The sequence below is a fragment of the Primulina eburnea genome, chromosome 9 (assembly GCF_022965805.1).
Source record: "Primulina eburnea isolate SZY01 chromosome 9, ASM2296580v1, whole genome shotgun sequence".
Lineage (NCBI taxonomy): Eukaryota > Viridiplantae > Streptophyta > Magnoliopsida > Lamiales > Gesneriaceae > Primulina > Primulina eburnea.
In genome coordinates, this window is record NC_133109.1 from 1,882,337 (window position 1) to 1,908,566 (window position 26,230).

Consider the following 26,230-nt stretch of genomic DNA (forward strand, 5'->3'; position numbering starts at 1 on the left):
GATTTGATTCATACAACATAATTAGAGTGAAAATCTAATGACACTTAGTATCCCATTTTAGATGAGATCTCGATTTCAAACCCCTGTAACCCTCAAATTAATTTATTTTTTTAAAAATAGAGAAATATTGGGATCAAAAATGATATTTCATTAAAATATATGAATCAAAACTCAATAATTTCCATCAATTCTAATTATACACCAAACTGAAACGACGTCATCGCGTGACCTTTGGAGCTTTCCCGCCCGATGCCCCGCGTGAAATTCTACTCACAGACAACGTTGCTTCAACTCCAATTTTCCCTGATTCTCAAAATTTATCGTGCTTTGGTTAGAATTTGAGAATCGGAAGAAGATAGGTAAATGCAAATCAAGGTAAAGTGCAGCTGTGGAGAAGGCAATTGTCCTGAATGGGCAGTAGTTGAACTTCAGGGCATCGTTGAAGCCCAGCCCTCGTTTCAGGACCGCCTTCAGAACCTCCAAATCGGCGTTCTATGCCGCCCTTCTTCTCAGGTTTTCCTCATTTACCACCCATGCGTTGTTTTCAAATCACTTGATTTCTCCATTTCTTATGAGAATTAAGGGTTCTCTCAGTTTGTTTGTTTGTTGGGAATTTTTGGCATTTACGGTTGTTTGAAGGTTTCTTATTTGATTTCCTTTTGGGTTTTCAGAATGTTTACAAATTGATAGTCTTTTGAAGTGTTATTTTTCATTGGTGGTGTGCAGGAAAGTTACACATTCACGGTTGGGTACCATGAACTCACCGGGACAAAAGTGGCTTTGAAGAAACCAATATTAGTGTTGAAGAAGATCAAACATGGCAATGATGAATGTGAAGGCCAACTCCCGGTGAATTCTTCCATGGAATTAGATGTTATCGGTATCATTCGCCATAAGATTTTGTTCAAGACCAGGCCTAAAGCACTTATATCTAGTAAGGGCTGATTTATCATTTATGAAACATTTTAACCATGATCTCATTTGCCCATTACTTCACTATAATATCATGCATGGTATGGGATTTATGAGGTGTTGTACTAATGCTTATTTTAGAAAATGATTCATGCTAGCTGAATTGGACTCCAGTTCTTCATCTATTTTTGTCTTAATTTCTTGCTGAAATTTGTGAGCGAGTTGTAGTCTGAGATGGGGCGCAAGTTATTGATCAGAAGCTAATGTGTTGCTTATATTTCATCAAGTAAGGTATGAAAGTCCCAGTTGAGAATCAAATGACCTTTTCTTATATAGTTGGCATGTGAATCTAATTATTAAAATAGGAAGTAGCTGATGCAAAATTGACTGTCTTTTTCTTATCTCACTTGATTAGCTTTATACGGCCATTCTTTATTCGAGTGAAAATGGTGACTTGGATTTAAATGGGCTTATCATACTTTTCTTTTTCCTCAAAATGTGCATATGATGGTCTACCTTCTAATTTAAATTTTCCATGACACTAAATAAACCTATCTTTACCATGTGCCGGACTTAGGTTGGTATGAGGGTTGAGATAACGGGCCTCTAGCAAACCACTGGATTTTTTGCTTTGCTGTGATGTGTATATATGTATATTGTTGATGAAATGGAATGTATGCTTTTAAATTGGAAAGATGCCATTAATTGCTTCTTTTTTTTTATAAAAAAAAGTAAATGAGGGAGGTTATCCAATTGATGATATAAGACATATCAAGAAATACTCTATATATAGTATATAATATCTGATATATGAGCTCCAAATGTATGTTATGTGAAATCAATTTTGCTGCATCATACAGTGTATATATCATGAGGGTAGTATTTATACGGGTAAACCAAGCAACAAAAAGGATTGGGCAACTAGACTTGACAACAATCTCTACTCATCAATATCACCAGGAAGCAACCACTTCTATGATGTACTTGCAAGTTGATACTTCACTGATTAAATCAGAAGAACCATTGATCAGCTACCTCGTGCTTCAGTCTTCCTTTCGGCATTCCATACATGTTGCAATAATGCATGCAATCCTGTTTACTGTTTGCCATGAGTATAGTGAGGAACCAGTAAAAAGCTATTGAAGAAGCAAAAGATTTCGTTGTTGAGTCTGTTTTCCCAACATAATGTTTTCTGCCTTATCAGATATTATCAGATATTTGCATCAATTACACATCTTAATTTTTTCAAAAAACATTTACTCTCTCATTGGATTTAGACTCGGCAGAGCGATTACATGTTTCCTTCTTTCTCAGGATCCCAACCATCAGCCAAAGGAAAGGTCCGCGTGATGGGTACTGGCAGTTCAGAAGCGCCAACATAGCTGGGAGTGGGAACAAGCTGTTTAAATCCTAAGGATGATAAACGTAGTCGGAAATGGTGCCTATATCCTTCCCGGTCCTGTATCCATTTCATTCTCATATGATGTAGCACATCTCAAATCTCCTATAATATTTAGTGTTGTGTCTTTTGTTGGGTTAACTGTATTGCATGCATTAACGAAAATATTAGCACCTTTCTATGACATGACTACATTTGTTAAACACCATGTGTTTGCTATTCTTCTGTTTTAGCATCAGTTATCAAAGTAGAGTGTTATGTTCTAAAACATGACCATAATTTATTATATAATATGGAATCACATGACTTCACATGCTTTTTATATAAAAAAAAAGAGATGAATTTGTGTTGAGCTATTTTTCCCGCAAATTATTTATCTTTTATTCAGTTTTTATTAGAAAGCAGTTAATCAATTCTATTTGTCCAAAAAAATTTAGGTTAATACGGTTTTGCCTGATTTGGTTCAGTCAGTTGCTGAATTCACCGAATGCTCACCCCGATGTCTTGCATGGTGTTCAACTTTTCAATCATGTGATGTATCCGACATGCAACCACTAAGAACATACGGTTTCACTTGCGTATATTTAAACTCAAGCGGAAACAATAACTGCAGCTCACAAAGATACACTTTCAAAATCCAAGGTTTCAAATTTCTTGATCTTAAGCTTAGAAACAGTAGCACCATGTCCTGAACTAGCACCAACAAATCATTATTTCTTCTTCTCAGTGACCGAATTTGAAACACCAAATCACAAATCCAGTCATTTGTCGCTTCATTAAACACATATCGATTGTTTCGGGATAAAAGAATCTTAGAACACACCTTCCAGGATATGTTACAGAACTTGCAGTTGCATGTCAAAAACTTTATTACAATCTAGTAGTCCTTGTTCCCGAAGTTCTTGCACCAAATCTGGGAGGGGATAGGCCGAACTGGAAGATGTGGACGTTGCTGCAAAGAAAAACAAAGTCCTGTTAACTACACAATCAAGTTAAGGGCGAATATGTGTTGTACACCTTGGAAAAAAATGAATATGACATACGACCTTGCAGTGGGAAACATAACAAAACGACAATACAAACTAACTAAGAGATGTTCAAATTTACATCCATCAAGTTCCATCTATTCTTTCATTATAATCATATCATAAATGAAAATTCAGAATTGTTGGGGTTTTGCAGTAACATGTAAGACTTATGGAGAAACAGGATCTCACAACTCTCCATCTCCTTTCATTACTGGAATCTCGCATCCTTGTCTTCCAAGGATGGGCGAGTTCAGCTCGAGCCTTTGGTAAATCTATACATGTAAGGTTATGAGTGAGATACAAAATGACACAGGTTTGAATCCTCTCATCTTGATGTTGGGAGGCACCTCGCTGAACCATAGTGCACGGCAACGTTTCCAACATCAGATGAAACTCAATTTTAATTGGAGGCTAAAACAAGGTAAAAGTCGCACCCTGCACTTGTCAAAACACATACTGGTACATCTACAACTTCCCAGTCACATACCCCAGTTGCAATTAGACAATTAGTAGACTTCCACAAACTTCCCTGAATTTCATCAAATACAAAATTTTATCAGACTTTCCCTACAACCCTGAGATAGGATCTTAAAGACTTGAAGGCGAAGGGTCGGGAAAGCACGGAAGATGAAGCTTCCTCACTGTCTTACAGTCCTAGATAAAATCTTAAAACAAGATTTCATAAAAACAAACATTTATAAAGTTTCTTTTAATTCAGGAGTTTTCTGTTAGCACTTAGCATGCAGGTCCAAGAATGAACTCAAATATGAAAGACTACGATCAACAAATTGGGATAACTTTTCAAGCTTACACACACACACACACACATCAATCGGATGACAGTCAACTTTGTAGAGCTTATACTCACATATCATATATAGTAGTTACACATTAATCCAGCCTATAACGTAAATATGAGTCACATATTAATCCAATACAGTCTTCCCAAATTGCTTGTTCTACTGTATAGATATAAACCCCATGGAAGAATCCAAACTAAAAAAAACTAGAATATCATATGAAAAAGTATCAACCTTAAATCTCATCCCAGAATTTTATTAAAAAAAATAATCTCATCTACTTGTATCATGTAACTTCCTTTGTGTATCGCTATAAGAGCCTCTTCTGTATTTTCTCCGGTGGTGTTCCCAACACAACACCAAGTGTACGCAAAAATACAAGCCTTTTATAGCCTAAAAAAGCAAATTTACAACACCGCCAATATGAAAAAAAGAACCAAGAAAAAAAATGAAAACTTTAACGATGACAAGGAAGAACACGATCCAACCCTTCAAATACTCGAAATGCAATCAGTCGTAGCAATAATTATTATAATCCCATTATCAATAACCAAGAACTTCGGAATCAGACAGTGAAATGTCAAATCAAGCTAAAATCAAGATTCTAAATTTTAAAATAAAAATAAAAATTGAGTATAATGTAAAAATGGCGAACACCACGAAATTCCCAATACTTTAGATACAACGCAACAAAATCAGAATCAAATTTTAAAAATATGTTAACAAACGATGAATACAAAACACCCATATAAATGCCTAGTTATGCTTTTACCTCAAGTTGTGCAGATTTCATTGCGATCGGAATACAAATCAGAACGATGCCACACATTGCAAAAGCGGTGTTGCGCTTCCAGTGTTTGGGGCGGCAGTTGGCTCCGCCCGTGAAGCTCCACACTTTCGATCTGAAGTCACCGCCTCCGTGCCCGTGGGCACCTTCCACGTGGTGATGCTCCCCGCCGCCGCCCATTTCTTTATCCGACCGAACTTTTTTACCGCTGATGGAGCCTGAGGTCGAAAGATGAGAAACAAAGTTATCACCGATTTCGATGTTTCGATTTGGATTTTTTTTAAATATCTAAATCTAAATAATACAAAATTTAATTATTTTTTCCGAATTGCATTTTACCGCTTTGTCTTATCGGAGTTAAGAGTGTTAATTGTCCAACATCGTTTGGATAAATAATCTATGAGTGACATATATTGGCTTGGACAATCCTCCCACTTGAGCTAGCTTTTGAGGTTGAGTTAGGTCCAAGTTCCAATCTTAACATGGTATCAGAACCCGGGTTTTACCGTTATGTGTTGGACTGCCTATAATTAGGCCACTCGTTCTGCCCATAATTGGGTTATTTGTAAACTCCACGCTCTAGATGCTCCAGATGTTCATTCCTGGGCGTGAGAGAGGTGTGTTAATTGTCTTATATCGGTTGGATAAATAACCTTTGAGTGGCATATATTGGCTTGGACAATCTTCCCCCTTGAGCTAGCTTTTGAGATTGAGTTAGGTCCAAGTTTCAATCTTAACAAAGAGTAAATAGTATTATTACATATTAGCCCCTGTAATTTAAACTAGGTGCATATCCGTCCCAATGGTGGTGCTTGTTTTCTCACGCGCTTGAATTGCGGGTATTTAGGATGCTCTGGACGATCACCCACTGCCCCATTTTTTATAAAATTTGTCGTTGGAAAAAAACAGACGGCACGCAGACAATAACAAACTGCCTACATTGTTCGATGTTTTTTTTTAAAAAATATTAATATTCAGATGTTTATTGTATTGTTGTATACACTTGTTGTAATATTTTTTTGTAGTTCCGTGGACGTAACTTATATTGGGTGAACCACGTAAATATTTGTATTCTTGTTGGTTATTTTATTTCGCAAAAGTTGGGTACTATATTATCATCGTGGTCGACATCGCTTTGGTGTAATTTCTCTCGACACTTCTTCACGAAAGCTTCAAATTCATTCATATTGGCTGTTGTTGCTGTTTTCCAATAAAACTCTTTGAACCCAAAGCTCCTAAACTTTTCCTAAATTGAGTTCAATTGGATTGAACTCAATTCTTGACGGATCTTGAAGGTTATAGTAATTTGAGCTCCGTCACTGTCTTTGCTCCCCCCGAATTCGAACTTTATTTCGTCGCCATCACCATTGTTGGACAGAATTGTGAAGCTTCACATTCTTCCTCGGAGGCTTTCTCCTATGGAGTTGTTAGCTGCGGGGAATTCATCTCCGAAAACGCTGGCTCCGGGTTACGATCTCAAGATAAAAACATTTTAGGGGCTTTTGGATATTAACGGAGTGGAGATTAGTAGACCAGATTTTTTCTTATCCAAGAAATTTGTGGTTTTGATTCAGACAAGATTTCAATATTCAGATGATGGTTTTGTAAATTTAAATGGAATATTTTTACCTTTAATTCGACATTATCTGATGTATCATATATCTTTTATCATCTCATGTTACGAGTCAAAAAATAATTTAGTTTTTCTATTTCAATAATCTGTTTTTCCTTTTATTTAAATCGAATATAGAATGCGTTTTTTTAAACAAAATTAATGATCTTATTTCAGAATCACAATATACTTACTACTCATAATATGAAACACAACTTAGACAATCTATTAATGATCATTTAAATCCAATATGTAGTCATAATAACTTTTAGAAGATATTTCTTTATTATTTATTAGTTGTGTGTGTGTATATATATATATATATATATATATATATATATATATATATATATATATATATATAGTAGGTCTCTATTGAAAAGGTCTCACGAATCTTTATTTGTGACATGGGTCAACCATACCGATATTCATAATAAAAAGTAATACTCTTAGCATAAAAAGTAATTTTTTTTCATAGATGACCCAAATAAGAAACCCGTCTTACAAAATACGACCTGTGAGACCGTTTCAGACAAGTTTTTGCTATATATATTCTCCTGTCACATTAATGTATTAAGATGCATAGTATGCAGTCGAATGACATAATAAATCATGCCACCATCTAGGATAAAGTAAAATTAGTAAACCAAATAATTATGGACTTTTGATCAAGTCAAACCACTCTTTCAACTTATAGAAAAGTAAATATTAATTATATAGATGCAAGGAGAAGTTAGCCTGCACTTAGATGCCTTTTGGTTGACTTCTAGTATATATTTTAAAAAATGAAACTAACTAATTGGAAAAAAAAATCGCATGTTCTCTGATACATTAACAATTGATTGCTACGTATTGAGTTTTTATTAGTCTAACAATTTCTAAAATATGCTGAATTAGAAAACAATTCTTATAATTTGATATACGTGACAATTAATGATAAGTGGATTAATACAAAATAAATTCTTCTTGATTAAATAATTTTTGAAAAAAAACTTGTATGAAACAGTCTCACATATCGTATTTTATGAGACGTGTCTCTTATTTGAGTCATCTATGAAAAAATATTACTTTTTATGCTAAGAGTATTACTTTTTATAGTAAATATCGGTAGGGTTGACTTGTCTCACAGATAAAGATTCGTGAGACCGTCTCACAAGAGACATACTCTTAATTTTTTTTTAGTGGAATGCCATGATGAAGAAAACTCTATCAATGGATTGACTTATAAGGGCTAATCCCTTATTCTAAACTTGGCTAGCAATTCTTATTCTGTGTCACGATTTTTTGATATTATTTCTATAAAAAAAATTATAAAATTTGGTACAACAAGGGCTCTCTCCTCCCCCCTCGGTTCAAGCTCTCTTGGATTGACTTTTAGTAAAATATTGAGTGCTAGATTAAGTCATTGCAAAGTTTAAGTATAAATAGGTTCTTAACCGGATATGTAGTTCCTAACTTGTGACAGAAGTTTCTTGCTTTGTTGGAAGAAGAATAGACAGTCTTGTGCATGATAATATACATCCGATATGAAAATATCGACCCTTTTCGAGTTCTTTTTCGCGCTCGTAATTCTTGTAGGGTTGGTGGATCTAGCCAACTGCAGGCACATCAAACATGGCGCCGATGAAGGAGCTGGAGTGCATACCATAAGAGCTAACTATGAATCCTTCTTCTTGAAGTACCGGATCTCTGCTGCTCCATACCAAGTAGAATCGAAGGCAAACGAGCGCAAGGCGCTGCACGTTGTGTCGCGTAGGCTTGTTCCCGACGGGCCTAATCCTCTCCACAATTAAGCTAGGCACAAGAATTCAGAGTGTTGTTACAAGGAAAATAAGCTCTTTGTTTGTCTGAGAGATGGAATATATACTTGTTTTATTCGGTCGTTAACTGAAAATTTATTAGCTACAACATAATTCCAAAAGTATAATTCCAAGAGTATAAATCTTTTAGAATATAAGTATGCTATTGTTCAGACTACAAAAGATATAATGTAATTGTCTGTACTATTGATGTGACTTGAATACAGAACTGAGACTTGCTTATCGCGGGCAAAAAAAAATACAAAAATGGAACTGAATCAACCAAAAAAATATTAAGAAAATTACTCACGATTAATGAGACTCAAACTTGAAACCAACAAATATGAGAGCTTCAACTTTAATAATTGGGTCAAGGCTTCGTGGCGTCCAAAAATCTAATTCATTAGACCTTTATTGTAGCCAAAGAGTTATAATGATTTTTAATATTGAAGTAAGGGCAATTTGGAAAAAAATACATCTGCACATGATTTACTTAAGATTCAGTACCTATCAGTTTTTTTTTCTATTTTAATACCTGACAAAAGACAAACTTAGTTTTTAGTACATGTTTCATGCATTTTTACCTTTTTACCCTTATAATTAATAAAAAATTATATAAATACATATTTTTGTTTGTTGTCTTCTCTTTCCACTCATGACCGATGCATTTGATGATATGTATATTTAATTTAAATATTTTTTTATTTAAAAAAATAAATTCACAACTAAGAATTGAACTTTTTGAAATACTTAGTTTTACTTACGAAATACTTAATTTAAATTTTAAAATACTTAATTTAGTAAATTAAATACTCAGAATGTGTATTAAAATACTGGATATTTGAATATACAACGCAAGTTAACCAAATGCTCTCATTTCCATCCAAGATGCATTTGGATGACACGTTCATTTCATTTAATTATTTTTTACTGTTAAAAAACAAATTGCAACTAAGCATTGAAGTTTTTCAAGTACTTAGTTTTACTTGTGAAATACCTAATTTCAGTTTTAAAATACTTGATTTGGTAAATGAGATACTCAGAATGTGTATTAAAATACTAGATATTCAAATATGCAACGTAAGTTCACCAAATGCTCGCATTTCCATCCAATATGCATTTGGATGACATGTTCATTTCATTTAATTATTTTCTTTATTTAAAAAACAAAAACAAATTCGCAACTAAGCATTGAACATTTAGAAGTATTTACTTTTATTCGCGAAATACATAATTTCAATTTTAAAATACTTGATTTGATGATTGAGATACCCATAAAAGTTAATAAAATATTGGATATTTTAGTAGGCAATGTAAGTTCACAAAGTGCTGGCATGTCCATTCAAGATGCATTTGGATGACATGTACATTTCATTTAAATATTTTTTTTATTTAAAAAATAAATTTGCAACTAAGCATTGAACTTTTTCAAGTACTTAGTTTTACTTGCGAAATACTTAATTTCAATGTTAAAATACTTGATTTGGTAAATGAAATACTCAGAATGAGTATTAAAATACTGGATATTAAAATATGTAATGTAAGTTCACCAAATGCTCGCATTTTCATCCAAGATGCATTTGGATGATATGTTTATTTCATTTAATTATTTTTTTTATTGTTAAAAAACAAATTTTTAACTAAGCATTGAACTTTTTCAATACTTAGTTTTACTTGTGAAATACCTAATTTCAATTTTAAAATATTTGATTTGGCAATTGAGATACTCAGAATAGGTATTAAAATACTGGATATTCGAATATGCAACGTAAGTTCACCAAGTGCTCGCATTTCCATCCAAGATGCATTTGGATGACATGTTCATTTCATTTAATTATTTTCTTTATTTAAAAAAATCGCAACTAAGTATAGAACATTTTAAAGTACTTATTTTTATTTGCAAAATACCTATTTTCAATTTTAAAATACTTGATTTGGTAAATGAGATACTCAGAATGCGTATTAAAATACTGAATATTCGAATATACAATGTAAGTTTACCAAGTGCTCGCATTTCTATCCAAGCTATATTTGGATGACATATTCATTTAATTTAATTTTTTTTATTGTAAAAAAACAAATTTGCAACTAAGCATTGAACTTTTTCAAGTACTTAGTTTTACTTGTGAAATACCTAATTTCAGTTTTAAAATACTTGATTTGGTAATGAGATACTCATAATGAGTTTTAAAACACTGGATATTCGAATATGCAACGTAAGTTCACCAAGTGCTCAAATTTCCTTCTAAGATGCATTTGGATGACATGTTCAAAGACTTTTCAGCAGCTACAAAGCTTTGAAAGAGAAAAATAGGCTTGAAGCGAATATTTGAAGATTCCAGGCAATGTTCTTCGAGAGAATAGCCTCTGATAGGAACGAGTAGCATAATCCGTGAATTTACAATTTACATAGAAATATGAAGTCGGATACTCGTCGATAGTCATAGTCCAGTAGGTCGAAATAAAACGACATACAATTCACCTTTGATAAATAATTAAAGAGATTTAGTTACTTCATTGAGTTGAATTAGTTTGATTTAGCTTGAGAGAGCATGTTCAATTGGATAGGAAATCTCTTCGAAAGAATAGATCATTGTCGAACGAATTAAGTAGATTAGCGAGGGGTAGGTGAACCGAGATTCTCAACAAATTCATTTCTCATTGAACTTTAATCAATCATTCTAGCTTATTTATTTCATCATTTAATCCTTGAACCATTTAATTGAGTTTTTATTTAATAATTGTAGTAGTAAACAATCATCTGAAGTATCGCTGCTAAAAATTGAATAAATGAGAATAATAATTGAGAAATACAGTCCTTAAAGGAACGATAATCATACTCTTGTACACTATATTATTACTTGATATCGTACACTTGCGATTATTTTGAGCTTGAATAAGTTTGTTTGTAGATCAAAATAAGCTTGTTTGTAGATCAAAATAAGCACTTACTTTTAACAAAAATATAGTAGCATACTTGTCCCGGAGTAAAAGTAAGTTCTTTCTTTGTATACCGAAATAAATTGTTATTTTTATTTCATGAGGAGTGATGAACAATGTATTTGTTAAAATTTCAATTGCATTGAAATTTCATCATGATGAATATTAGAAATATCCAGTATTTTATTACCTATTCTGAGTATCTCATTTATGAAATCAAGTATTTTAAAACTGAAATTAGGTACTTATCAAGTAAACTAAGTACTTTAAAAGGTTCATGCTTAATTGAGAATTTGATATTTTTTTTTACAAAATAGACATCACATGAGAATGATATGTCGTCCAAATGCATCTTTCGAGGAAAGATCAATAATTGGTGAATTTGCATTGCATATTCGAATATCCAGTATTTTAATACCATTATGAGTATCTCATTTATCAAATTAAGTATTTTAAAATTGAAATTAGGTATTTCGCAAATAAAAGTAAGTATTTGAAAAAATTCAATACTTAGTTACGATTTTTTTTTTTTTTTTACAAAATAGATATCACATGAGAAGGATATGTCGTCCAAATGCATCTTTCGAGGTAAGACCAACACTTGGTGAACTTACGTTGCATATTCGAATATTCATTATTTTAATACCCATTATGAGTATCTCATTTATCAAATCAAGTATTTTAAAATTGAAATTAGGTATTTCGCATGTAAAAGTAAGTATTTGAAAAAATTCAATGCTTAGTGACGAATTTGTTTTTTTTTTTTACAATAAAAAAATAATTAAATGAAATGAACATGTCATCCAAATACATCTTGAATGGAAATGCGAGCATTTGGTGAACTAACATTGCATATTCGAATATTCAGTATTTTAATATTCATTCTGAGTATTTCATTTACTAAATCAAGTATTTTAAAATTGAAATTAGGTATTTCGCATGTAAAAATAAGTACTTCAAAAAGTTCAATGCTTAGTTGTGGATTTGTTTTTCTTTTAAAAATTAAAAAATATTTAAATGAAATGTACATGTCACCCAAATACATCTTGGATGGAAATGAGAGCATTTGGTGAAGTTACATTGCCTACTAGAATATCTAGTATTTTATTAACTTTATGAGTATCTCAATTACCAAATCAAGTATTTTAAAACTGAAATTAGATATTTCGCAAATAAAACTAAATACTTGGAAAAGCTCAATGCGTAATTGCAAAATTGTTTTTTAAAAAATAAAAAATAATTAAATGAAATGAACATGTCATCCAAATGGATATTGGATGGAAATACGAGCATTTGGTGAACTTGAATTACATATTCGAATATCCAGTATTTTAATACCTATTCGAGGTATCTCATTTACCAAATCAAGTATTTTTAAAACTGAAATTAGGTATTTCGCAAGTAAAACTAAGTACTTGAAAATGTTCAATGCTTAGTTGCGAATTTATGTTTTTAAAAATAAAAAAAAATAATTAAATGAAATGAACATGTCATCCAAATAGATCTTGGATGGAAATACGAGCACTTGGTGAACTTGCGTTACATTTTCGAATATTCAGTATTTTAATATCAATTCTGAGTATGTCATTTACTAACTCAAGTATTTTAAAATTGAAATTTAGTATTTCCAAGTAAAACAAAGTATTTAAAAAAGTTCAATGATTAGTTGTGATTTTTTTTTAAATAAAAAAATATTTTAATTCAATGTAAATGTCATCCAAATGTATTTGTGAATTATGATTGGAAAGAGAAGGACTAACAAAAATAAGAATTTAAATAGTTTTTTATTAGTTAAAAAGGGTAAAAAGGTAAAAAAAACTTGAAACAAGTAGTAAAAACTAAGTTATCTTGTGTCATGTACTAAAATACAAAAACAAACTTGTGGGTACTGATTCTTAAATAAATCATTGGCAGATGCATTTTTCTCCAAATTACCGTTGAAGTAACTAATTTCAAAACATTTTTTCATTGGAGTTAAAAAAATATTCGTTAAGCATCTTTTAATCTCTTAAAAAGAAGCTAAATCAAAAGGAACGAGAAGTTTAATTTTTAAAATTATATAAAAAAAATGACAAAAACTTGTGTGAGACGGTCTCACGTCGTATTTGTGAGACAAATCTCTTATTTGGATCATCCATGAAAAAATATTAATTTTTATGCTAAGAATATTACTTTTTATTGTGAATATCGGTCGGGATAATCCGTTTCACAGATTAATATCCGTGAGACGGTCGAAACCCACTCAAAAAAATTCACTTTCTTTTTGAAGAACATACTTTCAATTGATTATAAAATAAAATTATATATTTTTTATTTTATGATTTTAATAATCTATATTATCAATGATGACGTGACGTCGAAGATCGTCATGGTCATCTTCGGCACATTCGTTATTTTACTCCAACTAGCGGGACACTTTCGGTAGTCCAATGAAATACCGCGAAGAACCGGTGAAATAAAAAGCCAAAACTCGGCATTGGCCTGGAACCTCAGAACTTGGGAAAGATCCATCGCTCTTCTTTGAGGTACAACAATTGTTCTTCGTTTAATTTTCTCCATTTTCTTGATTTATTGCCTCCCTATATGATCTATCGTATTTATCTTGCTCGTTGTAAATGTTTCGATCTCGATTTGTGTTTGAATTTCTGAAATAATAGTTGTAATTTTAAATCGTTCTCTATATGATTTCAGCGATTTTTTTTTGTTTATTGTTTGTTGTTCTATTGGGCGATTTATTTTCCGTTGATAATCGAGCGCTGAATTGTAGTGAGTATTGTTTTTCTGAATTCTGTTTGAATTAGGGCTTTTGTTGTCTCTCTTCTTTTTTTTTGTTTATTTTTTTTTAGTTTGCCAATCAGGGAGGATTCAGCGATTTAAGAACCTGAATTTTTATGATATGGCTGTTGTATAATCGATGTATACATTATGATGAAGTTAAAAAACTGGGTAGCCAAATTCGGGCGAGTAACTTGGCTGGTTGTGGCTTGATTGCAATTCAATATAATGAGACTTGAAGTGTTAAAGTTTCAGTTTTTTTAAGGATTTGTGGATGGAATGTGAAAAAGAGTCAAATATGACAAAACTGCTGTATGATATGGTTTGGTTTGGTTTGGTTAAACTCCTGAACATGCCATAGTTGTTCGATTTAGTTTGTTTTTCTTTGTTCAGTATCTTCTTAGGCTTCACGAATTTTATTAATGTGTGTGTTTGTTTTCTCCGGACAGTGTAATCAACCAGTTTTTCGTTGGTGGAGACCTTGCTTCTGAGAAGCATCGGATTGCTGAGATGAAACAGTAATTCTTTTGACATGCTTTGCCGTTGACCATTTTCTTTTATATTTTGCGAGTACTCAAAGTGATTGGGTCTGATGGATGCCCAAACAAAGTGAACTGGGACTTTAAAACAAAGTATTGGAATTACCACTGGCTGGACACTGTGTCATGGAGTCCATGCACTTGTTGTTTACTTGAATTATATGTCATGCAGAATGGAGGATTGAAAACTTTATTTTTGGTTAGGGAATTGTTAGTCTTTTTTAGCGGGTAAATCGTGTTAGCTTTGGCAGTTAAATTTAACATTAAGAATTGTCTGTCTTTTTTGTTATTGACTTGTCGTAAGTATATGATTTTTTGAAAAATTTCCAATTTCCTTTCTTGACAAATGGAGCCTCTTTATGCACGTAAGTGTTATAATATGAAATGTTGTTGTATAAACCTTTAAGCTCTCATTGTAATCATGCTGACACTGGCATTTTATTAAGTATCAGGGGTAGAGTGAAATGGGATGAAAATAATCTGGGTGAAATCGAGGCAAATAAGCCTGTGAGGCAGAAAATAACTGAACCAAAGACACCATATCATCCCATGATTGATGATGATGATGGTAAGTTTTTCTTTTCTCATATGGTTCTGAGTACGTTGTTGTGATTTTGACATTTATCTAAATTTTATCATGATATTGGGTATCACCCCCAAGAAATATGTTGATGATTGCCAGATATTTTTGTGTTTTATTGGTATTATTGACCTTATTTTACTGTGCGTGGCTGTTTAGAGGTACAAGTAGTTGGTTTAATTTCTTGCATCAGCGCGTTAAAATTTTGGGGGTTATTTGATTCCGCAATAGATGTTTGGTATTCCATTCGTGTATGGCTTGTGGATTTTTTATGGTTGCATATTCAATACAGATACAATTTTTTCTTGTTTAGCTTGAGACAGTCTCACATATTCCATCCATTGACAGGCTTCATTCATACTGTCAAATAGCTGAAACTCAATGCAAATTACTACTGAATCTTGCTACTGGTTGGAAAGCTTTTTATTTTTTAATGAATAAAACACTGAATTAGCATGTAAGACATGTAACTGCTGTTTGTCTTCACTGACGCATAAGTTGCTATATATTTGTTTAGATTTTGCTTTTACTCCCGTTTGGTGTGCCTATATGCCATGCCAACACTGTCTACCACATGTCTGGTTTCAATATGTTAGAACCTTTTTTTAACTTTCCGATTTCAAGGAGTTATTAATTGTCGAAATGATTTAAATGGGCTAAAACATTTCCTCACTGTTTAATTCATGGATGTAGAATCACCATCACCTATTCGAGGGAGTTCTGAGGATCATTTTGAAGAGGCAGTGCATGCAGAAGCTATTCGTTCAGCATTAAATGACGTAGCTTCCTCGAGCAAAACTAACTCACTTCTCTCAGGCTGGACTTCATCTGAAGAGGAGATTGATGCAATGGAACAAGATGAAGAAGGTTCTTTCCTTGTCTGTTTTCAATTAAATTTTTCATGTTTATGGGTAGACCATTTGGAAGCTGGACCCTATCCACAAAAAAAATATTTCAAGTTTTTGCATTTTTTGAGAAATAGGTTTCATTCCTATTCAGTACCACAAACTTGCCCCTTGGTTTACCACTGCATCGATTGAATCTAATTCGTGTTCTACTGTAACCTATTAGGCTCTGATTCTGAGAGACGCAAGAGCTTCAGGGAGCATAGAAAAGCTCACTACGATGAGTTCCGCAAGGTTAAAGAACTTCGACGAAAGGGATCCTTCCTTGAAGAAGGGTCCGACGAGGAACCCCATGACAATAGAAACAAGGCTGGAAATGGTGATTCGTCGCCATCAATAATCGATGGAGTCAAAGACATCGAAATTGAGGGATCCTCGCCCGCTGCTAATGGCTCTTAAGACCTGTTTACAGACAACATGATACAACTCTTTCAAGTGTCTGTCCTCACCAGGGTTTGCTGCTATACTGTGATTCTGGAACTCCTGCGTTGTGTTTTTGTAACATGTATTTATGCATTCATATTGGCCTTAAATTTGGAAACATAACTTTTCACCAGACATGTGCTTGGAATTATGCTTTTTTTTCTTATAATGCGAGACTTTCATTTGTTTCATAAAATGACATTCTACAATTGTTTATGCTGCGATATGGATTCTTCAAAATGCAATACGATCAAAAATTATTAGCCCTTAAAACTCATGTTGTCAATATTATAAAGTGATTTTATAAGAATTTATAAAATAATCTTAGAACAAAATGTGTTATTTAAAAAATATTTTTTAATAGAGTCTGTGTCATGTGAGATCGTCGACAGATCTTAGTCTGTGAGATGGATCAACCTTACTAATATTCACAATAAAAAATAATACTCTTAACATAAAAGGTTATAATTTTTCATGGATAACTCAAATAAGATACCTGTCTTACAAAATACGACCCGTGAGGTCGGTTCACACAATTTTTTTGCATTTTAATATGCATAATTTAGATTTTAGAACTATATAACATATTATGATCTGAAGTTGGAAAACTTCAGTGATCAAAGGGACAAACAAAGCTAGTCATTTTCTTTGGTGCTTGGACTATTCAAAATATAATTAGATAATTCATGAAAAATGATTGGGGACCATAATCCATATTTGGATGAGAATAATCCTCACTTTTCAGCCACATAAAAACTTATCTACCACTACATTAACAATTAATCACGTGTATTTATAATTCAACGAAGAATATATATATGTGGAACCTCGTCTCAAACATAGGAGTTTATATTTGTTATTTTTGAAAAAAAAATAAAATAAAAATATGTTCTAACATTTCATGCAATATTTTTTGTTACATTAATAATTGATTGTCAAATATTAAGTTTTTATTAATAGGGCATATTTTAAATATGTTGAATTATAAAGTAGCTGCAACTTTATAAACGTCACAATCAATGAATAATGTGATAAAAAAAAATGTTACAAGAATGGTCATGGATGAACTTTTCTCGTAATTTCTAAATTAACTTAACTAAATATTTGTAAAGAACAATAAATAAACAAATGTAGTGAAAATTTTATATGACAACAAACGAGAACTATCGTGTTTGTTTGTGAGAAATGGTGGATAATATTTCAAAGAATTAAATAAATAAGAGTAAGACTAGCAAATTTCAAGCGTATTCTGTCAACGCAAAAACTTGTGTGAGACGATCTCACGAGTCGTATTTGTGAGACGAATCTCTTATTTGGATCATCCATGAAAAAATATTACTTTTTATTGTAAATATCGGTAAGAATATCACATAAAACCCACTCTTCTATCATACCACAACTTTGAGTAACGTTGTACACATTGACAGACGGCTCAGAGATGGGTTTTATCGGTGGTCTTTTGCCCCTACTTCTGAGCTAGATCATTACTGTTTAGATAGATTTCGATTTATTTTCATGTACCTAGGGTTGATCATAGGTGTTCATTTGTATTATGCGTTTTACTTAGGGATTAGTTTTTGGTTTGTGTATTTGCCACCCTAGGTTTCAGTTTTTCTATTTTGTATTACTAGCATTTTGAGAGGTGTTGATTTAATCCTCCTCTCTTTAGATTTTATCTTGTATTTTGTGATTGATTATATATACAGGTAGAAGTCTGTCAAATCTTTATGTTTCCAGCTGTGTTTTCTAAAAAAAAAAAAAAACTTTGACTAACATAGCCAGATTTTTTTAAAAACATAAAACTGTTATCATGGTGGTCACAATTTTTTTAGAAAAAGCCACAATTGTTATCAGACACGCAATTAGTCTTTCAAGTTGTAAAGTCAATAAATGTAAATTTGATTGAGTTTGGAAGTATTATCAACAATATTATCCGTAAACTCAAATTTCTATATTAAAATCATATCAATATATATTGATGATCTTTTGAGTCTGTATTTTGTTACTTTAATTCTGACAAGATGTTTTACTTTTATTTTGAATTATATTGGAAATAAATTGAAAATTTAAAGAGTGAGTCTCATGTGAGACCGTCTCACGGATCTTAATCCGTGAGACGGGTCAACCTCACCCATATTCACAAAAAAAAGTAATACTCTTAACATAAAAAGTAATACATTTTCATGGATGACCCAAATAAGAGATCCGTCTCACAAATACGACCCGTGAGACCGTCTCATACAAGTTTTTGTCATATTTAAATAAGATTATACATTATATGACAAGTAGTATTAGTATCATACATAAATTATAAGAGTAGGTCTCATGTGAGACCGTCTCACGGATCTCAATCTGTGAGACGGGTTAATCCTACTATATTCACAATAAAAAATAATATTCTTAGCATAAAAAGTAATACTTTTTCATGAATTATCCAAATAAAGATCCGTCTTACAAAATACGACCCGTGAAATCGTCTCATACAAATTTTTCCAAATTATAATTTAATATGTTTGTTGTGTCGTGTCAAAGTTTATATTTTAAAAATTAAGAGATAAAATTAATTAAGAATTTAAGTTTCTACAAACTCCTTTGTAAAAAAATTTAAGATAACGTAAAGGCCCGTACCTCGAAACTTCTCGTTCTTTCCCCAATCAACGTCCTTCTTCCCATCTCACCCTGGTGGTAGAACTTTCTAGGACTTACAGGCGTGCTCCGATCTTTCGCCGCGCTAGGTCTGCCTCCGAATTTTTGGTGAGTTAATTGATTTTCTACGCGCTTCTGATCGGATGTTTTCGTTTTTTTTTTAATGATTTTTCTTGTTTTTTTTCGTTGAATTGTGAAGAAGGTCAAGCGGAGCTGCATGGCTCGGCGGGGAGGGTGTGAATCGACGGCGAGATCTCTTCCTACGCCGTTCTTGACTAAGACGTATCATCTGGTCGACGATCACGCCGTCGATGACGTCATCTCGTGGAACGAAGACGGATCTGGTTTCGTCGTGTGGAATCAGACGGAGTTCTCGAGGGATTTGCTTCCCAAGTACTTCAAGCACAACAATTTCTCCAGTTTCGTTCGTCAGCTCAACACATACGTACGTGAGCTTGAATGGTGTGATTGCTGTAGAATTTTTTTGGTTTTTTTTTTGGCCATTTGTTGAGTTGTTTTTGGTGGAAATGTAGGGATTTAGGAAGTTAGTACCTGATCGGTGGGAGTTCTCCAACGATTGCTTCCGAAGAGGCGAGAAGAACCTCCTGAGCGATATACAGCGACGGAAAATCGCGACTCCGTCACCGGTCACGGCGGCGACGGCCTCGTCACCTGCGATTGTCTTGCTACCGACATCAGCTGGAACTACACCGGCGGTGTCTCCGTCGAACTCTGGCGATGAACAGGTTCTTTCCTCTTCTGATTCCCCCTCCCTCGTTCGCGAGCTCGACGGCAACAACGCGGAGCTGATTGGCGAAAACGAGAGATTGAGAAAGCAAAACGTTCAGCTCAACAAAGAGATATGCCAGATGAAGAACATGTGCCACAGTATCTGCAATTTAATGTCGAATTTTTCGAGCAACAAAAGCAGTAACAGTAGCAACGGCCGCCAAGAGCATCATCGTCGCCGATTAAGCTGGGAAGACAATCCGGTGAAACCATTGGATCTACTCCCAATGACTAGATTCTGCGCAGAAACTGACACCACCGCTGTTTCGGAGCCTTCAAACGACATAGAAGCCGTGAATGACATGAAATCCGCGGCGGAGGAACTAAGCTCTAGATTATTCGGAGTGCCAATCGGTCAGAAACGCGGGCGCGAAGGCGAAAGTGGTCCGCCCACACATGGCGTGGATTTGCGGCTCCAGCAGCCGGGGAGAGACATTAAATCCGAGCCGTTAGATCGGGGAAACAGCGGTCCCGATCAGACGTCATCTAGTCTGAAGAGGAGCAACTCGAGAAAGGTATGCCGTTGATATCTTGTTTGCCAACGGTGTGGTGGGGATTAGCGTAGATGATGATAACCAGATTAATCTTTTCTTCAAACTTCTTTTTTTGTATTAATTTTAATCGTGTTATATTATATTCCTGCTAAGCCTAAAATTCCGATCGCTAAACATTTGTTATTTTGTTTATTTATTTATGTAGAACCTTCTTTTGCTAGCTACGGTCAAGGCAAAAACTTGTGTGAGACGGTCTCACGGGTCGTTTTTGTGAGACGGATCTCTTATTTGGGTCACCCATGAAAAAGTATCACTTTTTATGCTGAAAGTATTACTTTTTATTGTGAATATGGATAGGGTTGACCCGTCTCACGGATTATGACCCGTGAGACGGTCTCACATGAGACTCACTCCTACGTCAATTATTGGTCCAGCGTGCGAGTTCATTCCTTTTTTTTAAGAATTATCTTAATCCTACCGATATTCACAATAAAAATTAATATTCTTATCATAAAAATTAATATTTTTTATGGATAACCCAAATAAGATATATATCTCACAAAATACGATGATCTGTGAGATTGTTTTACACAATTTTTTTATATTTTTTAAAATTCAAATAAACATGAGGAAAGAGAATACTAGCCACCCAATCTCGTGGAGTTGAACCTATATCGGATGTATATCTAATAATTCACCTTTTTTTTTGCTCGCCTATGGATGATTGTTTTGGGTTATAAATATAATTGAGTAGGTCTCATGTGAGACCGTCTCACGGATTTCAATCTGTGAGATGGGTCAACTCCGTCCATATTCACAATAAAAAGTAATACACTTAACATAAAAAGTAGTATTTTTTCATGGGTTATCCAAATAAAGATCCGTCTCACAAAATATGACCCGTGAGACCGTCTCGCACAAGTTTTTGCCAATATAATTTATGATAATACGAAAAGAGAATTATATCTCATTAAAAGTAAAAATTTATATGAGACGGTTTTACGAGTTGTATTTTGTGAGACAGATCTCTTATTTGGGTCATTCATGAAAAAATATTATTTTTTATTATGAATATCGATAAGGTTAATTTGTCTCGTCTCGCAGATAAAGGTTCATGAGACCGTCTCACAAAAAACCTATTTTATGTTAAACATTATGAAGGTGAGCGGAAGTAGTCGATTTGACTGGTTTAGTTCAAGGTACCAAACATTGTGTCCAACTATTCATATCTTTCTCATATATAAGATTTATAACTTTTTTTTTCATGGATCATTCAATCTTATGTTAGCATCTCATTAACCAAATTTACATGATGTGGACCTAAAGTATATTCCCTACAGAGACTTGTAAGCTCAAAAACTTTATTTTAAGTTTACTCAAGCTCGCACTCATAAGTTTCGATTTACTTTAATATCAAATTCGAGATTGGATGTTATTTTTAACAAAATGGTCCTAGATCTTGACCAAGTTGTATACGAAGATACATAATTTAAAGATTAGATAGTGAATATCGATATTGAATATAAATATATTTATATATAATTTGTGAGGATTTGACCAAATCTATATCGTATCTAAATGGCATTTATCAATCTGGGTTGATTATATAATTTTCATATGACAAAAATTCGTGTGAGACGGTCTCACGGGTCGTATTTCGTGAGACGGATATCTATTTGGGTCATTAATGGAAAAGTATTACATTTTATGATACAAGTATTACTTTTTATTGTGAATATGAGTAGGGTTGACCCGTCTCACAGATAAAGATCCGTAAGACCGTCTTACAAGAGACCTACCCTTTTCAGTTAATCGAACTAAACTTTAAAATTTTGAATTTTTTTTTTACAAGAATAGGTTTTTTGTGAGACGGTCTCACGAATTTTTATCTGTGAGACGTACCAACTTTATCGATATTCAGAATAAAAAATAATACTCTTAACATAAAAAGTAATATTTTTTCATGGATCACCTAAATAAAATATATGTATTACAAAATACGATATGTGAGATTGTCTCATACATGTTTTTGTCTTTTTTTTTACCATTTATATAATAAATTAACATATAGTTTGAATGGATCATGAGCTGTAGCTTGCACGTAGCGTTTTCAACTCACATATGGTAATATCATCCCATTCAAATGGAATTAGCACACGCGACGCATTTTGCACCAAACCTTGCCCACCTTCTTTTGCATGCACTATATAACAAATATTTCTTCCTCGTTCAATTTAATTTGATCTTCGATCAATATAACAAAATGGTGCGAATCAGTTCAGTCGCCGCCGCAGCTCGCATGATCGTTGTGGTGGCCGTTGTGCTCTATCGGTTTCGGGTAGCATTCACTGCCGACTGCACAACCGTGACATCGCTTGTCTCCGCCTGCTCGAGCTTCGTGATCTATGGTTCCCCGGACCCGATTCCGGGTTCTCCATGCTGCGTGGCCATGACCAGCCTGAACAATCTGGCGGATTCCGGCGACAACATCCGCACCGTCTGCCGGTGCGTGATGGAACTGATAAGTAGTTACAGCCCTAACGCCACTGCCATAGCTACCTTGCCCGGATTTTGCGGCGTCTCTCTTGGGTTCACCATTGATCCTAACACTGATTGTGAATAGTAAGATCAATATAAAGTTTTTCTACTTAATACATATATTATTACTATAGTTAATCATTTGATCAATTTTTACAATATGATTTTAAACAATCGAGATGGTTTGATTAGTAAAAATTTCCAAACATTGAAAAAAATTATATATATACATATTTTAAAAAGACTATACTATAGCAAGCATGATATTAAAAAGAAGCACGAAGAATGAGATATCTATACAAGTAAAATATTACTTTATACCCTCAAAATGATGTTAAAGTCGATGAAGTATGTGAGCATTTGATTAATAGTTAAGAGTTCGATTTTTTTTATCAATACTTTCTCGAACGGGCTTGTCACACTTGGCTTATTTTGTGTCGTTTACTTGGATTACGTAGTTTGCAGACTATTGTGTTAGTTTGAGTATTTATTCAGTACACACCGAAAAGCAGCTGCGTTAGGTTATTACCTCAGTAAAAAAAATCTGATTGATATATAATAATTTTTAATAAGATTGATTTTTACAAGGGTAAGATGAAAGATGAAAGAGTGAGTTTCATGTGAGACCGTCTCACGGATCTTAATCTGTGAGACGGGTCAACCCTACCTATATTCACAATAAAAAGTAATACTATTAGCATAAAAAATAATACTTTTTCATGGATGATCCAAATAAGAGATCCGTCTTACAAATACGATCCGTGAGACCGTCTCACATAAGTTTTTGCCAAGATGAAAACCAATAAGATAATAAGATTTGTACAATAAAATTTGGATGGATGTTGGTATTATTTCATTTAAATAGAAAATTAAATACATTTACTCTCGTTTGTATTAATGAAGTCGATTAAATGAAAACATTTGGTTTAATTAAGGGAGTAACTAATTATAATAAATACAATAATAATTATTTTTTAATAGTTTTGAGTTGGCAATAATACATATTTAGATTGAAAATGTAGTTTTAATTTTCTGCAGCATTGACCAATACTCCAGACCGAAGGGAGGATGAATACAAGGAATCAAGACTGGCAAAGCTTGGACAAATAAATCCAAACATGATCTCATAATATTTTATATTAAAATTTTCAAAAATTAAATTAATAATAAGCAAGTTTCATATATACATACTAATATGAATAAATCATTATATTAAATACAATTCTGAAATGATTAAGCATCGATTGTGACCATAAATTAATAAGGATATTGAAGCTTCTAATTGTTGGAAGATTTTGTGATAATTATGTTTGATTTTCATGGATATCATCTTTGACTAACATGTTAAAATGACTCGAATTATCGATAATCGAGTTTTTTTTATAAGATTTAATCTGTAAATCTAAAAGAAATTCATATTAGATCGTCTCACGTTTCAATTTTGGCAAAATCTTATATGAGACGGTCTCACGGATCATATTTGTGAGACGGATCTTTTATTTGGGTCATCCATGAAAAAGTATTACTTTTTATGCTAAGAGTATTACTTTTTATTGTGAATATGGGTAGGGTTGATCCGTCTCACAGATTAAGATCCGTGAGACGGTCTCACATGAGACATACTCTTCAATTTTATGTGACATGTCTTCAACCTGATCCGACTCATGAAAAAATATTATTTTTATATCAAATGATTAGTTTTAATTGCATATATAGGTTATATCGACTCCTCTCACGGATATAAATCCGTGAGACCGTCCTTCAAAAAAACTTACTTCAAAATTGTTCAATATCATTTAAGTGGTCAAGAGAAACATCTAAATGTCAGGATTTTGTATATAATTTTTGAGGTTAGGTTTTGCATCATTGTTTATAATTTTTTCATTTTAAGAATAACTTGAAGAATATTTAAGAAGATGATAAGTTGTTTTATTGGAAACTAACTTTGAACGAGAGTTCAGAGATAATGAATGACACCATATTTTAATTAAATGTGTTGTTTATATATTATTATAATATTAGGTCAAATACTATGCTGAACGAATAAGGTGAGACTGTTTGGTGCGGTTCTTGAAAAAAAAAATCACACACCATATACGATGCGGTTTATAATTATTATTTTAATTGTAGTTATCAGAAAAAATGATGTTGAGCAATCCAGTTCGAACAAATTGTATGTTAATAAAATTTTTTTGATCACCCCTACTTAATAACATAAAATAATACCTAAGGAAATGTAATTAACTTATAAATAAAATTTACTCGTGTGAAATAAAAGAATTTTATAATAATATATATCACAACAAATAATGAAAAATCAGATAAATTTGATTTATTATTATTTCATTTTCTATCTAAGTATTTACTAATTAATTTCTTATAATCTTTTGTATCTTCCATAAAAATTTTAAAATCATTTTTTCAAACAAAAAATATTTATAATCAATTATACATCAAAACTTATATATTTTTATTAACCAGGTGAAACTTGATCCATTAGACACAACCCACGTAATATAAAAAACAGCACACCGCTGAATTTGAATTGTTTGCAATGCTTGCTTGGGTAACTTGGAAAGAGATTTGTATTTTAAAACATAATAGCCATATTCCCAACAAATGTATTAAAGTTGAGTGCGCAATGTCATATCTTAAGCAATTTAGAACAGCTAGATGTGTTTAGAATTTAGCTTCAGGGGAGGTGCAGAGTAGCATGGATATGAGGTGGGTACATCCTCCGTTGGGGAAATGGCGACTTGATGTCGATGCTGGGTTTAATGATAATGTTGGTAAATATAATGTGGGTGTTGTGATTCGAAATCATTTTGGAATTATTTTTGCTACCTCAGCCATAGGCATACGTAAACTAAGATCAGTGTTGGAGGCAGAGCTCTCGACTATTCATTTTGGTTTGATGCTTGCTGTGAGAGGTATCTTTTCTGATGTTTGAGTCTTCTCGACTCTTGTAATGCTGTTAAAGAGGTGACGTCGAAGTTTGAGGCTCGCAACTATCACTGTTAGTCTTGAACATATTGGATATCTTGACTTCTGGTAGATTTTAAAAGTTAGATCATGTTAGTAGAAATGCAAACAAGTTAGCACACTGCTTAGCGCATTTTGTTTTATCTCATCCTACAAATTCATGTTGGATGGAGGGTTTTTATCCACCGTGAATGTAGCTACTGTTGATTAATATATAATTTTCCCTAAAAAAAAATTAATACATTAACTCTGAAAATAAAGACATTGATCTATTTAATAGGC

The 26,230-nt window shown here is 32.9% G+C and overlaps 5 protein-coding genes across 7 annotated transcripts; 4 read left to right on the plus strand and 1 right to left on the minus strand.

The window, feature by feature from the left end:
* Positions 1 to 195: 195 nt before the first annotated feature.
* Positions 196 to 3,159, plus strand: LOC140841059 (uncharacterized). The gene is made up of 3 exons (XM_073208225.1): positions 196 to 513; positions 727 to 934; positions 2,227 to 3,159. Exons 1-3 carry the CDS (start codon positions 364 to 366, stop codon positions 2,292 to 2,294), a joined length of 426 nt encoding a protein of 141 aa, XP_073064326.1. The 5' UTR covers positions 196 to 363; the 3' UTR covers positions 2,295 to 3,159.
* On the minus strand, positions 2,935 to 5,196 carry LOC140841060 (uncharacterized). The gene is made up of 2 exons (XM_073208226.1): positions 4,912 to 5,196; positions 2,935 to 3,263 (listed from the first exon to the last, which is right to left on the minus strand). The coding sequence occupies exons 1-2, from the start codon at positions 5,104 to 5,106 to the stop codon at positions 3,189 to 3,191; spliced, it is 270 nt and encodes an 89-aa protein (XP_073064327.1). The 5' UTR covers positions 5,107 to 5,196; the 3' UTR covers positions 2,935 to 3,188.
* Positions 5,197 to 13,689: 8,493 nt separating this feature from the next.
* On the plus strand, positions 13,690 to 16,685 carry LOC140841061 (protein phosphatase inhibitor 2). 2 transcript variants are annotated; one of them, XM_073208228.1, is made up of 5 exons: positions 13,690 to 13,802; positions 14,502 to 14,570; positions 15,038 to 15,159; positions 15,865 to 16,038; positions 16,243 to 16,685. In XM_073208228.1, the coding sequence occupies exons 2-5, from the start codon at positions 14,563 to 14,565 to the stop codon at positions 16,473 to 16,475; spliced, it is 537 nt and encodes a 178-aa protein (XP_073064329.1). In that variant the 5' UTR covers positions 13,690 to 13,802; positions 14,502 to 14,562; the 3' UTR covers positions 16,476 to 16,685. The 2 variants fall into 2 exon arrangements, with proteins under 2 accessions (XP_073064329.1, XP_073064330.1); XM_073208229.1 differs by having other exon boundaries at positions 13,692 to 13,802; positions 15,044 to 15,159.
* A 2,342-nt stretch (positions 16,686 to 19,027) lies between these two features.
* LOC140841062 (heat stress transcription factor B-2a-like) lies at positions 19,028 to 20,644 on the plus strand. Of its 2 annotated transcripts, none has more exons than XM_073208230.1 (3): positions 19,028 to 19,234; positions 19,345 to 19,590; positions 19,679 to 20,644. In XM_073208230.1, exons 2-3 carry the CDS (start codon positions 19,363 to 19,365, stop codon positions 20,459 to 20,461), a joined length of 1,011 nt encoding a protein of 336 aa, XP_073064331.1. In that variant the 5' UTR covers positions 19,028 to 19,234; positions 19,345 to 19,362; the 3' UTR covers positions 20,462 to 20,644. The 2 variants fall into 2 exon arrangements, with proteins under 2 accessions (XP_073064331.1, XP_073064332.1); XM_073208231.1 differs by having other exon boundaries at positions 19,114 to 19,253.
* A 2,030-nt stretch (positions 20,645 to 22,674) lies between these two features.
* LOC140842152 (putative non-specific lipid-transfer protein 14) lies at positions 22,675 to 24,270 on the plus strand. Its single transcript, XM_073209960.1, has 2 exons — positions 22,675 to 23,050; positions 24,005 to 24,270. The coding sequence occupies exons 1-2, from the start codon at positions 22,692 to 22,694 to the stop codon at positions 24,036 to 24,038; spliced, it is 393 nt and encodes a 130-aa protein (XP_073066061.1). The 5' UTR covers positions 22,675 to 22,691; the 3' UTR covers positions 24,039 to 24,270.
* The last annotated feature ends 1,960 nt before the right edge of the window (positions 24,271 to 26,230 follow it).

What these genes read in the sequence shown, in the direction of transcription:
- LOC140841059 (XM_073208225.1), top strand. Translation starts at nt 364, where the DNA reads ATGCAAATCAAGGTAAAGTGCAGCTGTGGAGAAGGCAATTGTCCTGAA. An exon ending in TATGCCGCCCTTCTTCTCAG is followed by an intron (nt 514 to 726) that starts GTTTTCCTCATT and finishes GGTGGTGTGCAG; the next exon opens with GAAAGTTACACATTCACGGT. An exon ending in GCCTAAAGCACTTATATCTA is followed by an intron (nt 935 to 2,226) that starts GTAAGGGCTGAT and finishes CTTCTTTCTCAG; the next exon opens with GATCCCAACCATCAGCCAAA.
- LOC140841061 (XM_073208228.1), top strand. An exon ending in CATGATTGATGATGATGATG is followed by an intron (nt 15,160 to 15,864) that starts GTAAGTTTTTCT and finishes TCATGGATGTAG; the next exon opens with AATCACCATCACCTATTCGA. An exon ending in AATGGAACAAGATGAAGAAG is followed by an intron (nt 16,039 to 16,242) that starts GTTCTTTCCTTG and finishes GTAACCTATTAG; the next exon opens with GCTCTGATTCTGAGAGACGC.
- LOC140841060 (XM_073208226.1), bottom strand. Translation starts at nt 5,106, where the DNA reads ATGGGCGGCGGCGGGGAGCATCACCACGTGGAAGGTGCCCACGGGCAC. An exon ending in TGAAATCTGCACAACTTGAG is followed by an intron (nt 3,264 to 4,911) that starts GTAAAAGCATAA and finishes TTTTCTTTGCAG; the next exon opens with CAACGTCCACATCTTCCAGT.
- LOC140842152 (XM_073209960.1), top strand. Translation starts at nt 22,692, where the DNA reads ATGGTGCGAATCAGTTCAGTCGCCGCCGCAGCTCGCATGATCGTTGTG. An exon ending in CCTAACACTGATTGTGAATA is followed by an intron (nt 23,051 to 24,004) that starts GTAAGATCAATA and finishes AATTTTCTGCAG; the next exon opens with CATTGACCAATACTCCAGAC.
- LOC140841062 (XM_073208230.1), top strand. Translation starts at nt 19,363, where the DNA reads ATGGCTCGGCGGGGAGGGTGTGAATCGACGGCGAGATCTCTTCCTACG. An exon ending in TTCGTCAGCTCAACACATAC is followed by an intron (nt 19,591 to 19,678) that starts GTACGTGAGCTT and finishes GTGGAAATGTAG; the next exon opens with GGATTTAGGAAGTTAGTACC.